This window comes from Pseudorca crassidens, chromosome 2, assembly GCF_039906515.1.
Source record: "Pseudorca crassidens isolate mPseCra1 chromosome 2, mPseCra1.hap1, whole genome shotgun sequence".
Classification (NCBI taxonomy): domain Eukaryota; kingdom Metazoa; phylum Chordata; class Mammalia; order Artiodactyla; family Delphinidae; genus Pseudorca; species Pseudorca crassidens.
Genome location: NC_090297.1, coordinates 15961660 through 15983643, shown reverse-complemented (window position 1 = coordinate 15983643; position 21984 = coordinate 15961660). Strand labels below are relative to the sequence as shown.

Sequence of the window (21984 nt, the reverse complement as noted above, 5' to 3'; positions counted from 1 at the left end):
CTGGTTTTAACCCATTTAATAGGTTGTGAAATTAATTTAGTGAGTTATAACCAACATTTTTTAAAAAGGAGAAGAGAATAAAAATTGTCAGTGCATTACATGCACTACGGGAAGTATTGTTTTTTTAAGCTTTTCATTTCATTTATCTATGTGTGTGTTTGCTCAGAGTCATGAAATCACTATATTTCTTACTGTGAGTTGTAGTCAAAAATGTTTGAAAGCCATTGATCGATCGATCCCACCTTAATATACTGATCACTTAAATTTAGTGAAAACACTACCAGTGAACTGTACTCCTAATGGGCTTTATGAAATTGTATGGTTAAGCTATTGTAAATTTTGTTTAAATTTCTAAGCAATTCTTAGAAATTGTTAGAGCAAATGGCATTTGAATTAAATGTTTAATTAAGCATCGTTGGGTTTGGGGTTTATTACAGATTACAGTAATTGTGGGGTTTGGCTCAGATTTGAGGGGTAAAGTTTTAAAGCTCAATATACTGACATTTAAAGCTCAATGTACTGACACTTCTTCTAAAGATCCAGGCTTATACTGCCAAGCGCTTGGGCTACCACCAATCCTTGTTCAGGGATTGAAGGACTATTGTCATTTTTAGGACTGTATAAATTATCTTTTTATCCTTTAGTTTGGCAAGGAAAAAGTGCACAACTATAGACGCTAACTATATTGATCAACTAACTGTCCTTTGCCCCAGTAATATATACTAGCAGTAATTGAGGAAAAGGGCAATTTAAAATTTAGATCCTAATAAACTGTATATATTTTAATAAATATAATATGGTAATAAAATATCTGTAAAATTCTCACAGACCATCAGTGAGTCTATGACCTGTATATTAGGAACCACTAATATAAAGAAGGATACAGTGTCCTGTCATGAAGTGATCTGGGGCCTGATTTTGATGAGTGTTTTGTTAATTAAAAGAAAAAACTGTGACTTGCTTTTATTATCCAATAAAAATTTCAAGAAATTCTCCAACTTTATATAATGATAGTAGGATTGTGAGTAATGATAGCTGAAACAATAGTAATAGTAGCAAAGTAAGTGCTGTGGCAAAGAACTAATTTAAAATTCATATTAAAGGGCTTCCCTGGGGGCGCCGTGGTTGAGAGTCCGCCTGCCGATGCAGGGGACACGGGTACGTGCCCCGGTCCGGGAAGATCCCACGAAGATCCCACATGCCGCAGAGCGGCTGGGCCCGTGAGCCATGGCCGCTGAGCCTGCGCGTCTGGAGCCTGTGCTCCGCAACGGGAGAGGCCACAACAGTGAGAGGCCCGCGTACCGCAAAAAAAAAAAAAAAAAATTCATATTAAAAATATTAGCTAAGAATATGTTTAGTGATCAGGGAAAATAATCTATACACTGCTTAGACTTTTCAGAATCTTTAATAAATTATTTGCTTTTGTGTTTTACATCCTTTTACCTTTTTCTTTTTTCCCTCCAAAGTAACATTTCCAAGTGAACATACAAAGTATCCTTCTTTTTTAGGAAACCAAGAGTATTATTATGTACAAACTACTGGGTGTAAGATAGGCTACAGGATGTATTGTACAACATGAGGAATAGAGCCAATATTTTGTAATAACTGCAAATGGAGTATAACCTGTAAAAATTGTATTTAAAAAAAAGGCTTGGTAGTTTATTTAATGAGGATTATTACATGTCCCTGACCAAGGGCTGCTTAATGTATAAATGAAATGGTTCCTATGGCACCTTACTTCAGATTACTTTACTATTCAAAGGTATCCAGAAGGGGATAAAAGAACAAATAACAGTTTAAATCTTTGTATGACATTTTCTGACTGAAGCTCAGTGTTTCCTTGGTGGCTTTGTTTGTATCTGATGAGATAAAGTAAAATATTGCAGTCAGCTTATACTCTAACTGGATATACATATAATGACCTTATAGACAGTTGTCTGCCTGCGTTCCTCTTTTTAGAATCCTGGAAGCCTGCTGATACTGAAGGCAAGAAGCAGTATGACAGGGAGTTTTTGCTGGATATCCAGTTCATGCCAGCATGTATTCAGAAACCAGAGGGCCTGCCTCCCATCAGTGATGTGGTTCTTGACAAGGTAAGCTGAGCACTCAGGGAAAGCTATGTCTTTTTGGTGGGAACTGTTTTTAACTATCAGTGCAAATATGTGAAGTGTGAGCAATTCTCAGAAATTGTTAGAGCAAATGGCATTTGAATTAAATGTTTAAGCATTGTTGGGTTTGGGTTTATTATAGATTACAGTAATTGTGGGGCTTGGCTCAGATTTGAGGGGTAAAGTTTTAAACTTTATTGTCAGCTTGTTATGGCTATCTCCTAGGGATGTGGTAGAAACTGTGTCTGTTGGGCTAATATACCTATCTTTCCCCACTGTTCTAAAACCTCTATAGGGAATTAGAATGGTATTGAGGTTAGGTCAGAAACGTAGGAAAGTATTTGGCAGATCAAACTTAAGTGGGAGTTAACATAATTCAAACAGTGTATAACTCAAAATTTCCCTAAGAGATACTTAATAGGAGGATTAGTCTTTAACCTGTGCAAATAAATAGGCACCCTTTCTCTTTACATCTGTTCTTAATGGTGCATACAGAAAATTAGTCCAGTCAGTGTTTATTTCATCTGTTTATTAAAAGGTGTAAAGTCAGGTGTATATCAGCCCAAATAATTTCATGTAAATCAATGATGAACCAGTTCTGGTGACTAAGCTCTCATTTTATAGAGGAACTGTTAATCCCTAATTAAAGTGTAGACGGTAACTTTGTTACAGAATGAGATCCAGTTCTTATTGGGATTTCCAGCAGCTGCCTTTCCAGACCTTATTTATATTATTTTATTCTGTTATAGCAACAGATCTTTATATTTCTCTTGCTGAGTCCTCTCTGTTAGGTACTAACATGAGGACAGTTGAATGATTGGTGGTACTAATGTGAAACTACTTCAGTACCTCAGAGGGCAAGTTTTGTTATACCCACTGAATTAGATTATCATCTTAGAAGATATTCCTTCCTGTCTTCCTGCTTTATCTGTTTCTGACTTTGGCCAATCATGAGTTGATTTCTCACTGAGCTACTTAGCTTCGCTGAGTCTATAGTCACATTATACGCCTATACAAACCCAGATATCTCCGATTAACATGGCAGACAAAGTGAGATTTTTAACTGAGTCATCATAGGGAGTTCCCTGGCAGTCCAGTGGTTAGGACTCAGCACTTTCACTGCCAGGACCCAGGTTCAATCCCTGGTCAGGGAACTAAGATCCCGCAAGGGGCACGGCGCAACCAAGAAAAAAAAAAGAAAGAAAATTAAATGAGTCATCATACGTGAAACTTATCTCCTTTTGAGATTTGTTGTCCACTCAGAATACATCCTTTACTAACCATAAGTCAACAGCATCAAAACCAAAAGGAGCAGTACCAGGTTTCTTAGAGGCAAGTGCTTTGATGATCCTGGAAAAAGATTCCAAAATTTGGCCCTAGTTCATAAGTTCTCAAAATAGCTTGTCTTGTGCCATTCTACTGGTCCTAAGTGTCTAGTGAACCAATCCACTGATTGTCTAGCCTCCCCTTGGGAATTGTAGGCCTAATCATTCCCAGGGAACCAAAAAACCATCGTTGACTAAGGGCTCTGTGGCTAGCCCAGGAGGATCTATCAGGATTCAGATCAGACTCCCACTGGCTCAAAAAGCCAGTGCTTGTCTTTTCAGCTGACGTAACTTTTCAGTCTAAGTTTTTATCTTCGTGGCACTGAATGCTCTGGAACTTGTGTTAAGCTTTCCTTTGTTTCTTTGTGCAGATCAACCAACCCAAATTGCCAATGAGAACTCTGGATCCTCGGATTTTACCTCGAGGACCAGACTTTACTCCAGCCTTTGCAGATTTTGGAAGGCAAGCCCCTGGTGGAAGAGGTGTACCTGTAAGTGCAAGTTCCCTACAACCCAGTTAGTTAGAAACTGTCATAGACTTCATGTCATCTTGTCTAACGGCAAGAGAGCAAGCAGCTTTTATTCCTTGATTCTTCTAACCAAGAAGAAGAAGTAGGAAAGGCGAAGACTTTCCTTTCCATACTAATATTAAAACAAAGAAAGAATACACTTGAGTCATATTTACTTGAAAGAAGCTGGTCCGCATTAATTTGGTCTCGATTTTTTTTTCATATTTTTGCAGTTGAAAAGACCTGCAAATGGGTTAAAAATAGAGCCAACCTTGAATAGGATTCCTGTTCTGTCTTGAGGTGTCCTGATATGTATACTAGAGATCTCTGATGACATTCAGCTAATGGTCCTCTCTTTGTCTTTGTTTCTACAGATTTGCAAAGTGCAGAGCAGGCGTGGATTGCCAATTCTGGAACAGAGCAAAGCCCCAACTTGCACTCCACTGGAGATGTCTCACCCACCCCTGAGGAGCCTGCCTCTAGGGGTGTGCTGAATCTTTAAAAACAAACAAACAAAAAAACAGTAGTCTGTGGTGTTATATTTTCTGTTTTGCTCTTCTCATTTACTGTAGGTTGTGAAGTCAAAAATATGAAAAAACGATATGTACAAAAGAGTGCAGCTGGTGAACTGCACGTTGCCTTTCCACCTCCAGTGGCAGGCTCTTCAGCGGTGGGAGTGGCATCACCAGTGGAGTTATGCTGGGGCGCTGCACTGTGCAGAATTTGGCAGGCTCTGCCTACTCCATGCTTTGTAGACTAACAGAAAGCATGGGGTAAAGTTGCCAGTGATGTGAATACCTCTTTTTCCCCAAGTTGGAATGGCATAGAGAACACTTAACCTGAAGTTCTGAAGGAGCTTGGGGTTTGATGTACATTTGTGGATCACCCTGTTTATACTACTTTACTTTATGTTTGTAAAAATATTTTTATATAAGGTGACATTTTTTATTTCCCCATCACCTTTTTATTTCTGGAATGGCCACTTTTGAAACCTGCTTTGAAATAAGACTACACTGTCTGAAAACAATGACACTTGGTAGACATTTGAATTATTTGCCTGCAGCCAAACACTGATTGAAAATACTTGAAGGTCTACACCGTGTTGGAGGCTTTATACAGTAAAACCTACAGAAAATCTTAATTTGAAGCATACTTTTTATTGAGCATCACCATCTGAAAGACCTCTGTGTGTATAATATTCTGTTCTCACACAGGTTTGAAGTTTAATGTTTATCTAATTTCTCTAATTACCAAATTAAAATTTTTTCTAAATTTTTGAATTTCCACACCAGAGAGTCTTAGAAAGCAGCTTTCTAGAAACTTTTTTGTACCTTGTTTTTCAGCATTATTTCCCTTGTTGGTGGGTTAAATTTATATTTGTTAACGTTTGTTTTAGTTTTGGTTTCGGTTTATATCTTTGTTTTGCCAAACATTTGAAATAATGTTGATGCCATTTTGATTGTTCCCTGGTTAATATCTGTGGTCATCATGTTGCTCAGTTTTGTTCATATGTTAGTCACAGAAGATATGAATTCCGGCATCTCCTCTTCCCATGTATACTGTCGCTTTTCATTATCAGCTTGCTATTGTCTAATAATCAGGTATAGCATAAAGGAAATACTATGAATTAAGAATAACTATATCTCTCTCAAAATACTGAAATTAGAAAAGGAGTTTTAAAAGTAACTATCACGATGTATGTTTGCCCAATAATTTATGTGCCTGCATATATCAGATAAATGGGTTATTTGGTGCAAAGTAATGTGACAGGAAATGAGCCATTATCAATAATTTGTAGTGTCTCCAAAAAAATGTGCTTTGTTTAATTCACTTTCTTTGCATAGCTTTGTCATGTGCCACAAGCTAATTTTTAAGTGGAATTATTTTGATTAATCAGGGTAATATTAATATGTTAAGTCTTAATGCAAGTAATTATTCTTCCAACATCTCCCATAGCAAGCAAACATTCTCCATGTAATTTGTCCAGCTTGCCTTGGTATATTGGTGAAGATAAAGATAGGAATTTTAAAGGATATGTATTATACATATCCTTTATATTATATATAATATAAAGGAACAATCAATAATGCTGCTTGGAAAAAACCAGCAGCCCTACTCTTCATAGTTTCTGGTTACATACAGCTTCCAAATTGGCTTATAAATAATTACCATGCAAAGATGTTAAGATCTACTAGGTATGCTTCTTAGAATAGCTTAATTTTCCAGGACTCCTGGTATAAATTTTCCTGCAACAGACTTGTTATAAAATAGTTTTAATGTGTAGCAATTGTTTTAGCGTCATATACAGTTACATACAATTTTTAAACATAAAGGTAGGTCTTTTGATGGGCAGTTAAGTGTATATCTGTTGGAAGCACCCAGGCAGTATCATCCCTCTGGTTTTTAAAAAATCAAATTACTTGGCTATTGTGGTGTTAATTTTAATAGTAATCTGTTGGCGGACATCACAGAAAGTGCCCTAGAAGAAATGTATTGAGAAAGGGCTGTGGACCTAGACTGGTAACTTGCCACTCATGTTCATTTTAACTAACTTTGAGATTCACTGAGCTGTTATAAAAATCCTAGGTGCAAAGAGGTTTCCTAAGCTCATATCATCCTTCCCTCTCTCTTAAAGGGACCCTTGGTTATCTCTCTTTAAAAAATGCTAGAATGAATATTGGTCCTGTTTTCTTTGGTTATCCAGGTAAGCAGAAGAGTTTGAGTTTATAGTCTCTGAGTGAGATAGGAGCAATGTATATTAAATTCTACAGCAGAGATGTGTATAGTTTCTTATTTAATACATTTAAGAAAAAGAGTGGGTAAAAAATATTAAAATTTTTAGCTAACCTGAAAAAAATTGTGGCTCACTAGTTAGCCTCAAATTTTGACACTTCATTTTAGTTTTGACATTTGTGGACCCTGCACACATTATACCTCAAAGTTGCTCTTCTAGTCGTCAGTCAGGATTGTCCTTCAAGCAAAGAAACCAGGCTTTATTTCTTTGTATATATTCCATAACCCTCAGCACAGGATCCTAGATTTTGTTTGTATTTAGTAAATAAGTCATTCATTACATATGGTGCAACTTTTGAAAGATACTGTAAGTCTGACAATTTATATTAAGTTTTTCACATACAAAGGACACGAAATGTTTAAAGGTAATTATACCAGTCTATATATCACTTTTGTAAAAGTTTCTTTTTTTCCTTTGGTATTGATGATAATACCTGATATCGTACCTAGTTTTTAAGGTCCTTTTACATGCCTTATTGTATCCTGTGATCCTCGTAATAACCTGTAGGTAAGATAAGCATTTAATATGTGAGAAAGTTTAAGTTCAACAAAGTTGAGACTTGCTTACAGTAACTTTGCTCATAAGTAGCAGAATTGTATTCAAGAGTCCACAATTCTTTTGTCTTCTAATCTGCCTCTTTTCTCCACTTCACCAGACAGTGAATCATTCTCAGAGCGTAAACATTCTCAGAGCATAAACATAAGAATGTTAGAGATTAATTAATCAAGGATGTTAAGCATTTATAAGAATAGTAATCTGTTGAGGACTCAGTATACTTAGGTAAATATTTGTGAACAGTATCTATCTTAGTTTTATCCAGAGATACAGATAAAGTTAAATTTGTCTTGGAAGGTTGCACGTGGATTATAATTTCAATTTTTTAATCCTAGACTAACATTTATATTATCTTTTCAAAACGTTTTTTCCTTTGAAACACTGTTGTTATCTATTTAGTAATATTTCTCACATCTCTGTGCTGCTCGTTTGAAATTCACTCATATTACTCATATTACCTGTCTTGGGGCAGGTAAAGAGTTGTAGCGTAAATCATATTTACTTTTTAGAAATCTCAAACATTCATTGGTGTTTGCAGTATTTTTTTGGAAGTGGACGTTTTCTAACTTTATTCAAACATGATTAAAATTATATCCACAGATTATACTATGGCTCTTACATGATTTTGACATAACTACCTTTTATTACACCCACCAATCTTTGTTCTTGACAGATTTTTATGTGCAGATGCATTGATTAAGTTAAATGTCTTGTGATCTTTGAATTTTATCCAAACATTGAAAAAGATAGTAACCCACATGAATTAACACTAGAATATATCCTGAGTTATAAGAACCAGACAATACATGGTTTACAACCTTTTCTTAACAGAATTCTTTTGCCTGAGCTACCATATCAAGGTTTCAGTAGTGTCTGGTTTAGCAGCTGTTCCCTGTTGGTACTTTTCTAGTATGGTGATCCTCTTTATTTCTCTCTCAGTTACGCCATGCGTGGTACCTCTGGGTTTATTTGACCCCAGCTTTTTCAGGTTTATGAAATAGTCTTAAGATCATATCATCAGTACCAAGTCTTTAGCTGGATGTATTTGGCAAGATTGCTGTGTATTGTCCAGAAATTCTAAGTTTTGATCCTGATACATCCTTGATACTGCTGTTTCTAATTAGGGCAGATGGTAAAGGGTAAGAGAATAATTAATTCTGAGGTAAGTCATGTGTAAAGGCTTTGAAGCTTATCAAAGGCCTCAGACCATGTCTCTTAGAATGTGTCTTTATATATAAAGCATGACCTTTAAATTTCTACTTAAAGGGTAGTGTTGGGACATTAAGTGAGATATGATTCTGGTCTATATGTCTTGTGTGAAGTTTTTTTTTTTTCTTTCCTTTTGAAACCTAATTGCAATATTTACTCATCGTTTAGAGAATGACATGTTAGAAAAAGTAAAGGCTGTCAGTATGCTACAGATCTGGGAGGAGCAGAACTTATTATCAACCCAAATATTTAATCGTGAAAAAGTATTTCCAAGCATTTAGAGTAGCAACAATTATGAATATTTTAATACACAGAATACAACTTTTAACTTACCATTGCTCTTACAGTAACAATTTTTAATTTGATGACCAGTGTGACATGCTAGCATATATTGGTTTTAACAGAATGAGTATAGTGGGACTCCAGAAGGAACAAAGAGTTGACAAAGAAAGGAAGACATTTTTTTCAGAGAGCAATTTAGTTGGATTTCATTAATAATAGAAGGAAGACTTGTGTTAGTATTTCTGACCCAGCAAACTTTGAGGGATCCATTTAGATCTACAGTCAGGCTGGCTGTCTATGCTATAGATAGTTTTCATGGTAAGGGTGTATTTGCATTTCACATGAAGTTTAGAGGCCCAGTTTTTGAAGCAGATTTGTAACTGTGATGATTTCTGCCTGTGAATTTTTGTAATTGTTCAAGTGACCAGTCTCAAGTCACATAACTAGTTTAAAAAAAAAAAGAAGATGCTTCAGTTAAGGGTAATCTTTTTTGTTAGGAATAACAGCTTTATCAAACATAATTTTCCATCACTTTAGTTATCTCATTTAGGATTTCATGGTCAAAAATTGTAGTGGTGTAATTGTAAATTACAGTGATGGCCTTCTAAGACATCCCCCTCCAAAAAAAAGATCACATCTAAATTGAATGCCTAGTACCCATCCTTGCATCCAGAAGTGTTTGGTGTGTTCATCAGTCCTGACTTGAGCAGCACAGCAGAGACAGTAAATTGTAAGTACTCTGTGTCGATATTATAAAAAATATTCTTGTTCTAGTTGTTGAATGTTGGACCACGGAGATCTCAACCTGGACAGCGAAGAGAACCCAGAAAGATCATCACAGTCTCTGTAAAAGAAGACGTGCACCTGAAAAAGGCGGAGAACGCCTGGAAGCCCAGCCAGAAACGAGACAGCCAAGCTGAGGATCCTGAAAACATTAAAACCCAGGTGAGAACAGAAGCACACTCTAACACTGTTTTGGAATCATAATGATATTGTTTTAATTTGTCTTTTTGCCCTGTTATTATATGTAGAGATTTTAGTTTAAGATTTTTTCTGATTTTTTTCATATTACAAGCATTATTCTAAAAGCTATCATAGATGCCAGCCACCTGCTGTTTTCTCTTGAAATTGCATTCGTGTGCTTTTCAAAGCAGACACTGTATTTAGAGGGCTCATGTATCATAGAATTCTGTCGTTCAGGTTTAGATCAATGTTTGCTTTTCTTAAAAATGTGTTTTTAGATTCTCAGTCATTACCCTGTGCTAGTCTAGTTAGTATATTACTTTATGTTTCATTTCTAATAAGTTAGAATTTAGAAACCCATCTTCTTCATAGTCTTTTGTAATAAAATTGAAGTCTTTGCATCTTTCTGTACATATCCTGCCCTCAGAACTCCTTAGGGTAAATTGAATGAATTCCTTTAATCCACACAAAATTATTTTTGTGTGTCAAATTATACAAAGTCTCTATTCTTCTTTTGCTGTACGCACAATGCCAGTTCCTATCCCTGGGTTACCTCTATTATATTCTTTGGATGTTTTTGATACTAATTAAGACACTAATTTGATACTAATTAAGATACTAATTTGATACTAATTAAGATGCTAATATAATGTATCTCATAGGGCGTTGTGAAGATTAAATGAAGCAGTATAAAGCACTTGGCAGGTTCCTGGAGCCCAGTTACGTACTTAGTGTGATAATGTTCCTGGGAAAGAGATGTGCCTTACAAATCCCGATTTTGATTGAGCACACACAGAGCCCCATACATAGTAGATACTCAGTAAATACTTGTTAAACAGTATGCTAACCAGCAAAGTTGTTCATACAAAGTCAGGACCAAAATGAACTGATCCAACACAAAGCCATGTTGTCCAACCTTAATTGGCTGCTTGCCTTTGTTCATCTTTCTAGTAATTGACCCAGACATTTGTCCCTACGTACATCCTTCTCCAGATTCACTAAAATCAAGTACCTAATCTTTCCTCCATTTCTTCTCAATGTATCTCAACTTTTTTTTTTTTTAAAGCATCTACATCCCTCCCTCCAGTCCCTCTGAGAATACTTAATGAATAGGGACCTAAAAGGTTTGCAAAGATAGTTAAAATTCCTGCTAAATCTTTATCATTGAAGATGAAAATATCTTGTTTTAGTATTTAAGGCACTTGTATTAGTGCCGTATTTCATTAGATTCTTACAACACCTATGAAGGAAGGAATAGATATTGTCTTTTTTCTTCTTCCTAGAAGACACTGAAGCTTTAAGAGATTGTTACTCACAGTGTTGTAGTTACTGAATAGTCTGTTTGTTGTGACTTGTAATCTGCCTCTTTACTCTGTAACAGAATTCTCCCCATGATTTTTTTTTTAATTTTTTATTGAAGTATAGTTGATTTACAATGTTGTGTTGGTTTCTAGTATATAGCAGAATGACTCAAATATATATGTGTGTGTGTGTGTGTTTGTATATCATACATGTATTCTTTTTCATATTCTTTTCCATTATGGTTTATTATAGGATATTGAATATAGTTACCTGTGCTATACAGTAGGACCTTGTGGTTTATCTATTTTATATGTAGTAGTGTGTGTCTGCTAATTCCAAACTCTCATTTATCCCTCCCCCACCCCCTTTCCTCTTTTGTAACCATAAATTTGTTTTCTATGTCTGTGAGTCTGTTCCTGTTTTGTAGATAAGTGCATTTGTGTCATATTTTAGATTTTACATCATATAAGTGATATCATATGGTATTTGTCTTTCTGACTTACTTCACTTAGTATGATAATCTCTAGGTCCATCCATGTTGCTGCAAATGGCATTATTTCATTCTTTTTTATGGCTGAGTAGTATTCCATTATATATATATATATATATCTCACACATCTTCTTTATCCATTCATCTGTCGATGGACATTTAGGTTGTTTCCATATCTTGGCTATTGTAAATAATGCTGCTATGAACATTGGGGGTGCATGTATCTTTTCCAATTATAGTTTTATCTGGATATATGCCCAGGAGTGGAATTGCTGGATCATAAGGGTATTCTATTTTTAGTTTTTTAAGGAACATCCATACTGTTTTCCATAGTGACTGCACCAGTTTACATTCCCACAACAGTGTAGGAGGGTTCCCTTTTCTCCACACCTTCTCTAGCATTTGTTATTTGTAGACTTTTTAGTGATGGCTATTCTGACCAAGTTCTCTCCATTATTAATTTCAGAAACAGAAGAATAATTATACTGACTTCGAGATGTCATTAATTAGCTAAGTTTTCTTTAGTGAATAGATAAAGCAAATACAGTGCAGGATTAATAGACTTCTTTTTCAGGGCCAGTGCAACCTCCTTTTTCTTGACACTTTTTCTTCTTCATACAGAACATCTTTGCTTCATTCCCTCTCTTTTTTGTGTTTTTATTCTTCTCCTCTGCACAGGTATACCCCATGTTGACCTGTTGCTCCTGCTACCTGTTATTCTATTTCTTCCCTTTTGTCAAAACAACAGTTTTATTGTTGCCTCCACTTCCAGAAAACTCATTCACCCTGACTTTTGTTCCTACCACTGTATATATAACAACATTATGAATGACCACCAATGACCTTATTTTTCCTGTATCGTAAGATTTAATCTTTTCCTTGAAACATTTCTAGAAAATCATTGCTAATGACGTGTCTAGACTACTTCCACATACATACACTGCTGTTGTGGTTCCACTGCTGGGGTTCCCTGCTTCATCTTTCTTCTCTTGATACAGTATTCCCACTGCTGCTGCCTGACTCATCTACCTGAGAGGCTGATTTTTATCTCTTCACTCTAGCTTTTAATCTATCATTTAAGTCCTATCATTTTCTCTCCCAACTAGTGCACACTAGTCCTCTGATCTGTTTTGTTTTTTTTAATATTTATTTACTTATTATTTATTTGGTTGCGCTGGGTCTTAGTTGTGGCAGTCAGGCTCCTTAGTTGTGGCATGCAAAGTCTTAGTTGCAACATGCATGTGGAATCTAGTTCCCTGACCAGGGATCGAACCTGGGGCCCCTGCATTAGGAGCACAGAGTCTTAATCACTGCACCACCAGGGAAGTTCCTAGTCCTCTGATGTTTCCTTGTTGTTTTCTATTCCTGAAATAGAAGAGCCTCAATAACAATTCCTTCCTAAAATATTTTCCCCCTCCTAAAATGTCTTCTCCCCCTTTTTTTCATTTAGCCAGCTTTTTCTGCCCTTCATAATCTGGCCCTATTCTCATTTCCTTCTAAAGGTATTTCCTGACTAACCCATTGCCTCTGACCTCTCTTGTACCTAAATGACTCACTTCTCTGGCTTCTAATCAATTTCGTGCTTTGCTCTATCATTTCTCTTGTAACTTTCTTGTCTTTGCAGCTAAATTTTAATGGTTTTGATTACTGTGCCTTATGCTTCATTTGTACTTAATACAGAATTTTGGGAGCATCAGATAGATATTCAGTTATAATGAATAAATGATATTCAGTCAATTTTTTGTTGTTTTTTGATGCTGGAGATTTCCTTCTTCTTTTTTTTTTTTTTTTTTTTAAGCGGTATGCGGGCCTCTCACTGTTGTGGCCTCTCCCGTGGCAGAGCACAGGCTCTGGACGCGCAGCCTCAGCGGCCATGGCTCACGGGCCCAGCCGCTCCACCGCATGTGGGATCTTCCCAGACCGGGGCACAAACCCGTGTCCCCTGCATTGGCAGGCGGACTCGCAACCACTGCGCCACCAGGGAAGCCCTCCTTTTTTTAAATTGAGGTATAAATTGACATAGAACATTACATTAGTTTCAGGTGTACAACATAATGATTCAGTATTTGTATAAATATTGCAAAATGATCACCACAATTAGTCTAATTAACATGCAGAATTACAAAATTTTTTTCTTGTGATAAGAACTTTTCAAATATGCAACACAGTATTGTTTTTTTCTTGTTTTTTTAATTTTTATTGGAGTATAGGTGATTTACAATGTTGTGTTAGTTTCAGGTGTACAGCAAAGTGAATCGGTTATATGTATATGTATATCCACTCTTTTTTAGATTCTTTTTCCATATAGGTCATTACAAAGTATTAAGTAGAGTTCCCTGTGCTGTACAGTAGTTCCTTATTAGTTATCTGTTTTATATATAATACTGTGTATATGTTAATCCCAATCTCCCAATTTATCCCTCCCTCCCCTTCCCCCCGATAACCATAAATTTGTTTTCTACATCTGTGACTCTATTTCTGTTTTGTAAATAAGTTCATTTGTACCCTTTTTTTTTTTAGATTCCACATATAAGCCATATCATAGGATATTTGCAACACAGTATATATTTTTTTTAATAAAGTTATTTATTTATTTATTTTTGGCTGTGATGGGTCTTCACTGCTGTGTGAGAGCTTTCTCTGGTTGCAGCATACAGTGGCTGCTCTTCATTGCGGTGCACAGGCTTCTCACTGCGGTGGCTTCTCTTGTTGCAGAGCATGGGCTCTAGGCTGCAGGCTTCAGTAGTTGTGGCACGTGGGCTCAGTAGTTGTGGCGCACAGGCGTAGTTGCTTCGTGGCATGTGGGATCTTCCCGGACCAGGGATCGACCCCATGTCCCCTGCATTGGCAGGTGGATTCTTAGGCACTTTGTCACCAAGGAAGTCCCGCAACAGAGTATTATGAACTGTAGTCACTTGCTGTACGTTACTTCAATAAACGACCTTTTTATTATCCTGTTTTTATAAGCTTAAATTATCTTCTGATATATTTGAAGATCTGAAGGCTGGGTTTTGTTTTTATTTTATTTTGTTTTTATGTAAAGCACAGATTAAAGTTTTAGACCTAAACGATACTGTCTCAGTTGATACAGGCAGTTTAGAGAAGTGCAATGACTCCTCCATCTCTAATAAACTTGAAAAAATTTTTTTTCTTTATAAAGGTGATACTGACTCATTGCTTAAAAAGTTGATAGTATAATTTTTTTTAATGTATTTACTATCTTCTGCCTAGAGAAGACTGTTGACATAGGAGTACATATTCTAAAAATACTTGTATTCAGATATAAATTATATAGGGATCAAACAAAACATTTTATAGGCCTTTTCAGGTTATTATATCATAATTTCATAGATTTTTACAACTTCATATTTTTACTGAGGTGTCATTTACATTTAGTAAAATTTACTTTTTTGTGTATAGTTTTATAATTGTTGACACACACACACAGTCATATAACTACCACCACAATCAAGATACAGAACATTTCCATCAGCCCCCTGAAATTTTCATGTACTGCTTTGTATTCATCCTCTCCCGCCCATGCCCACCTCTGGCAGTCAGTCATGTGTTTGTCCCTATAATGTTGCCTTTTCCAGAATGTCATTTAAATGGAATCATTCTGGTGGCGCAATGGTTGAGAGTCCGCCTGCCGATGCAGGGGACACGGGTTCGTGCCCTGGTCCGGGAAGATCCCACATGCCACGGAGCGGCTGGACCCGTGAGCCCTGGCCGCTGAGCTGCATGTCCAGAGCCTGTGCTCCGCAACGGGAGAGGCCACAACAGTGAGAGGCCCACGTACTGCAAAAAAAAAAAAAAAAGTTTAAATGGAATCATTCTGAATAAAGCTTCTTTTACTCAGCATATACATTTGATATTCACTCATAATATTAGGTGTATTATTAGGTTATTCTTTTTTATTACTGGATCCATTCACAGGGTAAACAGTTTCCAGGTTTTAGCAGTGATGGATAAAATTGCTATGAACATTCACATATAGGATTTGTGTGAACATATGTTTTTGTTTCTTTGGAGTAGATTCCTAGCTATGGGATCAGTGAGTTGTATGCTAAACATAGGTTTAAGTTTATTAGAAAATACCAAACTCTTTTCCAGGATGTTACTGGCAAGGCATGAGAGTTTCAGTAATTCAGTCTTCACCAGCACTTACTATTTTCTGCTCTGTAAATTTTAACCATTCTAATGGATGTGTGATAATATCTCATTGTAGTTTTAATTTGCATTTCTCAAATGACAAATATGTTGAATAAGCACATATTTTCATGTGCTTCTTTGCCATTTGTGTATCTTCTTTGGTAAAATTTTGTTTATATCTTTTGGCCTGTTTCATTGGTTGGTGCTGTCTTATCATTGAGTTTTGAGAATTTTTTTTTTTTACTCTGGATATAAAGCCTTTATCAAATGTGTATTTTGCAAAAATTTTCTCCCAGTCTGTGGTTTGTCTTTTCATTCTCTTAATAGTGTCTTTTGCCAAGTAGAAGTTTTTAACTTCGATGATGCTCAATTTATCAGTGTTTTCATTCATACATTGTGCTTTTGCTATCTTACCTAAAAAAATCTTTGCATACAAGAATAGAAAGCTTTGTCCTGTGTTCTGTTCTAGAAGTTTTTAGTTTTGGGTTTCACATTTTGGTCTGTGATCCAGTTTTAGTTAATTTTTGTGTTATATGCAAGGTGTGAATCAAGATTCTGTTTTTTTTTTTTTTTTTTTTTTGGCTTATGGATATTCAGTTGTTCCAGCACCATTTGTTGAAAAGACTATCCTTTCTCCGTTGAATTTCCTTTGTACCTTTGTTGAAAATCAATTCATCACATATGTGTGAATCTGTTTCTAGGCTTTTCATTCTGTTCCAGTGATCTGTTGTGTCTGTCCTCTGGCCAGTATCACACTGTCTATGCGTAGTAGCTTCGTGTATATAGTAAATGTTGAAATTAGGTTGTAGGAGTCTTCCACATTTTGTTATTTTTCAAAATTGTTAAGCTACTCTAGTTTTTTGTTTTTCCATTTAAATTGTAGAATCAGCTTCTTGATTTCTACTCCCCTGCCCCCCCCCCAAAAAAAACCCTACTGGGATTTTTATTTCGGTTGTGTTAAGTCTGTAGGTCTCTTCGGAGAAAACTGGCAACTTAACAATAATGAGTCTTACAATACATGAACATGATATAGATCTCTGTTTATTTTGGTTCTCCTTGATTTCTTTCATCAGTGACTTGTACGTTTCATCGCACAACTCCTATGAATATTTTGATAATTCTTATCTAAGTATTTCGTGGTTTTGGTTCTGTTATAGATTGTACTTCTAAAAAATGTAATTTCTAGTTGTTTGTTGCTAATACATAAAAATAAAATTGAGTTTTATGTATTGACTTGTGTTCTACAAACCTACTAGACTCACTTAAATGTTAAATAGATGGATTTAATTATTTCTATGACTAGTTCATAATCTTTGTTAATAATTTAGGAAATCACACTTATAAATTATAAACAAAATATTAATCCTTATAGAAAGCATCATATTGTCACAGTTAATATAATATTCTTTTCTTTTTTGTGGTCCTTCTAGGAACTTTTTAGAAAAGTTCGAAGTATCTTAAATAAATTGACACCACAGATGTTCAATCAACTGATGAAGCAAGTGTCAGGACTTACTGTTGACACAGAGGAGCGGCTGAAAGGAGTCATTGACCTGGTCTTTGAGAAGGCTATTGACGAACCCAGTTTCTCTGTGGCTTACGCAAACATGTGTCGATGTCTAGTAACGGTAAGAAGAAAGGAAGGAGTAAAACCAGAAATCTCCAAGAGGTATATTCTCCCCTCACTACACATTCTTCCCAGAGTGTTAATGGGGCAGAGTAAAGGGGAGAATATATTTTTAGTACTTTATATAATATCCTCATTGTATAAAAATAATCTTGCTTTTTAAAAATATCTACTCACGTCTGGAGGGAATATGGAGATGAGACTGAAATAGGCATGATATGGTCCCATGCAATGTGAGGAAGATCAAGTAAGGTTTAAATTTCTACTGTGAAATTTTTGTCATGGGCAACCAGTTTTTCCTGGGGTGTCATCTTACAGAAATAAAGCAAATGCTTACATTTACATTTAGATTCAAAATTGAAAAACATGTTGATTCTAAGTCTAGCCTTGGTAAAAGTGATAGGGTAGTTGTGGTCATAAAGGTTTCAAACTGATGATACTATCTTAGAAACTATTAGATTTCTTTCTCTTTACATTGTCCACAGCCTGTCAAATCTAGGGCAAGAAAGAATGGGAGACCAAAGAGCTTCTGGTTAGTGTTCACTGTCCTCTATTCTGCAGTCATAAAACTGCCATGTACCATCTGTGTTTTCTCTGCCTGTTACTGTTACCAAGGTACTTGTATCAGAAATGTGTGTCCTTTAACATTTGAGTTTTTTCTTAAGTATCACAACTTATTATCATTGTGCCTCACTATGAAAATTCAAAATTCCATCATTTTATACCGGTATTTTTGAGTACCTGTGTCAAAGGTAGGTAAGTCTGTTGGGACTTGGAAAAGGTACATTTTCTGTCTTTAAGGTACTAAAAATCCATATTGGAAAAAACAACATTAGCACGAAAAAAATCACTTATAAGGTATTTTGTGATATTACAGTGTGTTGATGTCTGAATGGGTGGTTTAGCCTGAAAAATCAAATTGAAGGAAAAAGAAATCACTATATTCGTGGGAGAGTGACAAACTTTTCTGAAGCAAATAGAGTTTGAGTTCAGCCTGGACGGAAGCGGGTGGGGGGTGGGTACAAGTATAGAGAAGGAAGAACGTATTCCATGCAGGCTCAAGTCTAAGGCAACAAGCATGGCATAATGATTCCAGCCACTGACTTTGGAGTATCATAGTTCTAGGCTTAAAATTTTAAGTTTAAAATTTAAATTTGAATTCCAGCTCTGCCATCTGCTGACTTTATAACCTCAGAATAGTTACATAACTTCTTTAAGCCTCATTTTTTAATCCATAAAATAAGATTAATTCATACAATTTAAGGTTATTATATTGATAAAATTAATTAAAATAAATGAGATTGCATATGTGAACGTCCTAGCTCAGTATTTGGCGTGTCGTAAGCCCTAAATGATTCAAAAGTAAATTGGTGGTGGAAAAGATTGTGAAGATCTTAAAGTGCTAGATATAGAATGAGGATGATTATAATAGCAGAAACCATCTATTTGGCGCCTACTAGGTTGCACTATGGGTAGGTGGTTTACATTTGTCATTTTAACAGTTTTTATAACCCTGAAAGGTCAGTGTTATTAGCCCCACTTTATTGAATAAGAAACTGAGGCTTAAAAAAGGGTAAATAACTTGCCCAAGGTCACATACCTAGTAAGTGGCAGTGCTAGAGCTCAAATCTAGGATTATTTAACTCCATCACTTGCCATATTGCCTTCTAACATACACAGTTATCTGAAAGCAAACTGATTCTTCAGCTCATGCCTCTCATTTTCATTGTGACAGCCATGACATCATGTAGTCAGAAATTAGAACTAGGACTAGATCCCAGATCTTCTGGTTCATACTTTTGTGCTCTTCACCAATTTTTGAATTTAATGCTACAAGCAATGAAGGGTTGTTAATTTTTTTTAAAAGGAGAATACTCTTGCTGAAAATAACCCTTGAAAAGGCCTGGGCATAATACAAGTTATTTTGGAATGGGAAGAATTCACAGATAAGCCAACCATTTATGGGACTTCTGTTATGATATACCCTCTTATAATTAGATTTTTTTAACTATTGGATTTTTTTAGATTACAAAACAACCACCTATTGGAATAAGTCAAACAAAATAGGGATAAACACAGAGAAAGGTAATACTCCTCACTTGTAGCCCCAGCCAATTAAGCTTCCTTTCTATCCAAGGCGATCAACGTGAACGATTTGGTTGTACCCTTCCACAATTTTCTTTATATTCATAAAATCATATAAAAATGTATACATATGTATAAAGAGGATATTTAAAATTTTCTCTTTAATTGAATTATATCATGGTTTTGCATTTTGTTTTTTTTTCCACTTAGTATGTTTTGGGCATCCCGCTAGGTCATTACAGATAGATTTTACTCATACCTTTTTAGTAGTTGCATATTTCGCATTACACACACACACACACACACACACACACACACACACACATAAAATTTTTCCATTCATTTTCCTCTCTTCTGCCCCTGCCCTCCGCCCCCACCCCATGTTGTTTCTAGTTTTTTGTTTTGGAGGTTTTTCTGTAACCGGAAGCAGCACTGCAATAAACAGCTAAGTGTATTTATTCTTACATGCTGGAGCTTTTACTTCTTTAGCATAAGTTCCCCCAAAGTTATATCATATACCAAAGGATATATATGTTTTTAAACTTTTTTTATTGCAGTATAACAGAAATACATGCAGTTTGGGAAAAGGAAAATTGCTCATTTGTAGTTTTTGTTAAATTAATGATGTAAGTACTCTCTTAACGGTTAATTTTAAGCTGCCAACAGTTTGACACTTGACTCACAAATTCCTGTTTAACAATTGGCCCTCATGAACTAGGGTGAACCAGCTTTAGCACACCACTACAACATGTACACAGGAAAATGTACAAATCATTAGTTTATAGCTCATTGTATATCAGCAAAGTGAACACACCTACCACCCTGGTCAGTAAGTGTAATTATACCTTTCTTTCTTCCTTAAAGGTGACCACTGTCCTAACTTCTAACACCATAGCTAACTTACGTTTGAGATTTATTTTATTTTATTTAAGGGTGATTTATTTTACTTAAGGGTGGCGGTGGGAATAGTCATAGATTTCTAATACAAACCAAATACAAAAGTCAAACAACCATAAGAATAATGAAAAGCTAATCTTTTAGGAGAAAAATAAGGAGGCTATCTTTATGAATTTTGAGTGGGGAAAAATTTCTTCAGCAAGAATCAAAATGAATAATCTATAAAGGAGAAAAATAGCAAGTTTGTTAAAATTTATAACCCTTGGTGCAGCAAATGATGCTGTAAATAAAAAAGATAAAGCCACAGCCTGGGAGAATCTATTTGGAATACATATAGCTACCAAAATATTAGAATCCAGAATTGAGGAGGGAAAAAAAGCAAATCAGTAAGAAAAAAAAGCAGCCCAAATAAAAAATGGACAATTCATAGAAATGAAAATCCATTGGCTCATAAACTTAAGAAAAGATACTCAGTGTTATTCATTATTAGGGAAATGACAAGATAAAATACGGTTCTATGCAAGTCACATCCATGAGAGTGAGAAAAAAGAAACCATTTTGAAGTGTCGAGAAAGAGAATATAATCACTTTGGAGAGTAATTGGACAACAACAGTGAAGATGTTCATATTACTATACCCCAGTAATTTCACTTCTTGGTATATACCCCAGAGAAATTCCCAGTTGTGCACTAGGAATCGTATATTAGAATGTTTATTTATGTTTTGATTTTAATAGTGAACAATAGGAAACAACTGTAAAAAGCCTAAAGAAGACAATAAGAATATACCACAATTTATTTGGTCAGTGGATTTGAATAGTAATACATACACACAGTAGTTAAAATTAATGATGTAGGAATTTCCTGGCGGTCCAGTGGTTAGGACTTGGCACTTTCATTGCTGTAGCCCAGGTTCAGTTCCTGCTTAGGGAACTAAGATCCTGCAAGCCACATGGAGCAGCCAAAAAAGGAAAAATGAAAATTAATGATGTAGGGGCTTCCCTGGTGGCGCACTGGTTAAGAATCCACCTGCCAACGCAGGGGACACGAGTTTGATCCCTGGTCCGGGAAGATCCCACATGCCACAGAGCAACTAAGCCCATGTGCCACAACTACTGAACCTGCACTCTAGAGCCCTCGAGCCACAACTACTGAAGCCCACACTCCTAGAGCCCAGGCTCCGCAACAAGAGAAGCCACCTCAATGAGAAGTCCGCGCACCGCAATGAAGAGTAGCCCCTGCTCACCGCAACTAGAGAAAGCCTGCGCAGCCACGAGGAGCCAATGCAGCCGAAAATAAATAAATTTAAAAAAAATTAATGATGTAATGCTAAGTGTATCAGCATAGATCAACCTGAAAAACGTTATTACCGAATTAATAGTATGACACCATCTAATAAAGTTTTTAATATGCAAAATAAAATTATTATTTATTAAATATATATAATACAATTATACAAATTGGAAATAAACACCAAATTCAAGGTAAGAGAAAGAAGGAGGTAGGATTAAGATAAACTGTTGTGGCTTCTGGTATTGGCTGGTTAGGTGATTCAGAGCACCTTTCCATGGATAACAATTAGAAAAGCTGGTCACAATATTTTAAAAAATCTTCAGTGTATCAGAGAGCTAAAAGACAGTAAAGAATTTCTAAGATCCTAGAAAAGGTAGAAATCAGAAGAAAAGTG

General features: G+C 35.7%; 1 protein-coding gene across 19 annotated transcripts in view; it reads left to right on the top strand.

The window, feature by feature from the left end:
• The window catches only part of EIF4G3 (eukaryotic translation initiation factor 4 gamma 3), a 365407-nt gene that overhangs the window by 278873 nt on the left and 64550 nt on the right, over positions 1–21984 (top strand). For 14 of the 19 annotated variants that reach the window (XM_067722978.1, XM_067722940.1, XM_067722914.1 and 11 more), the window contains 5 exons: positions 1960–2093; positions 3805–3924; positions 4317–4427; positions 9557–9727; positions 17120–17317. In XM_067722978.1, coding sequence (XP_067579079.1) covers positions 1960–2093; positions 3805–3924; positions 4317–4427; positions 9557–9727; positions 17120–17317 — 734 coding nt within the window. The remainder of the gene's footprint in view (positions 1–1959; positions 2094–3804; positions 3925–4316; positions 4428–9556; positions 9728–17119; positions 17318–21984) is intronic. The other 5 variants (XM_067722985.1, XM_067722960.1, XM_067722923.1 and 2 more) reach the window with 1 other exon arrangement.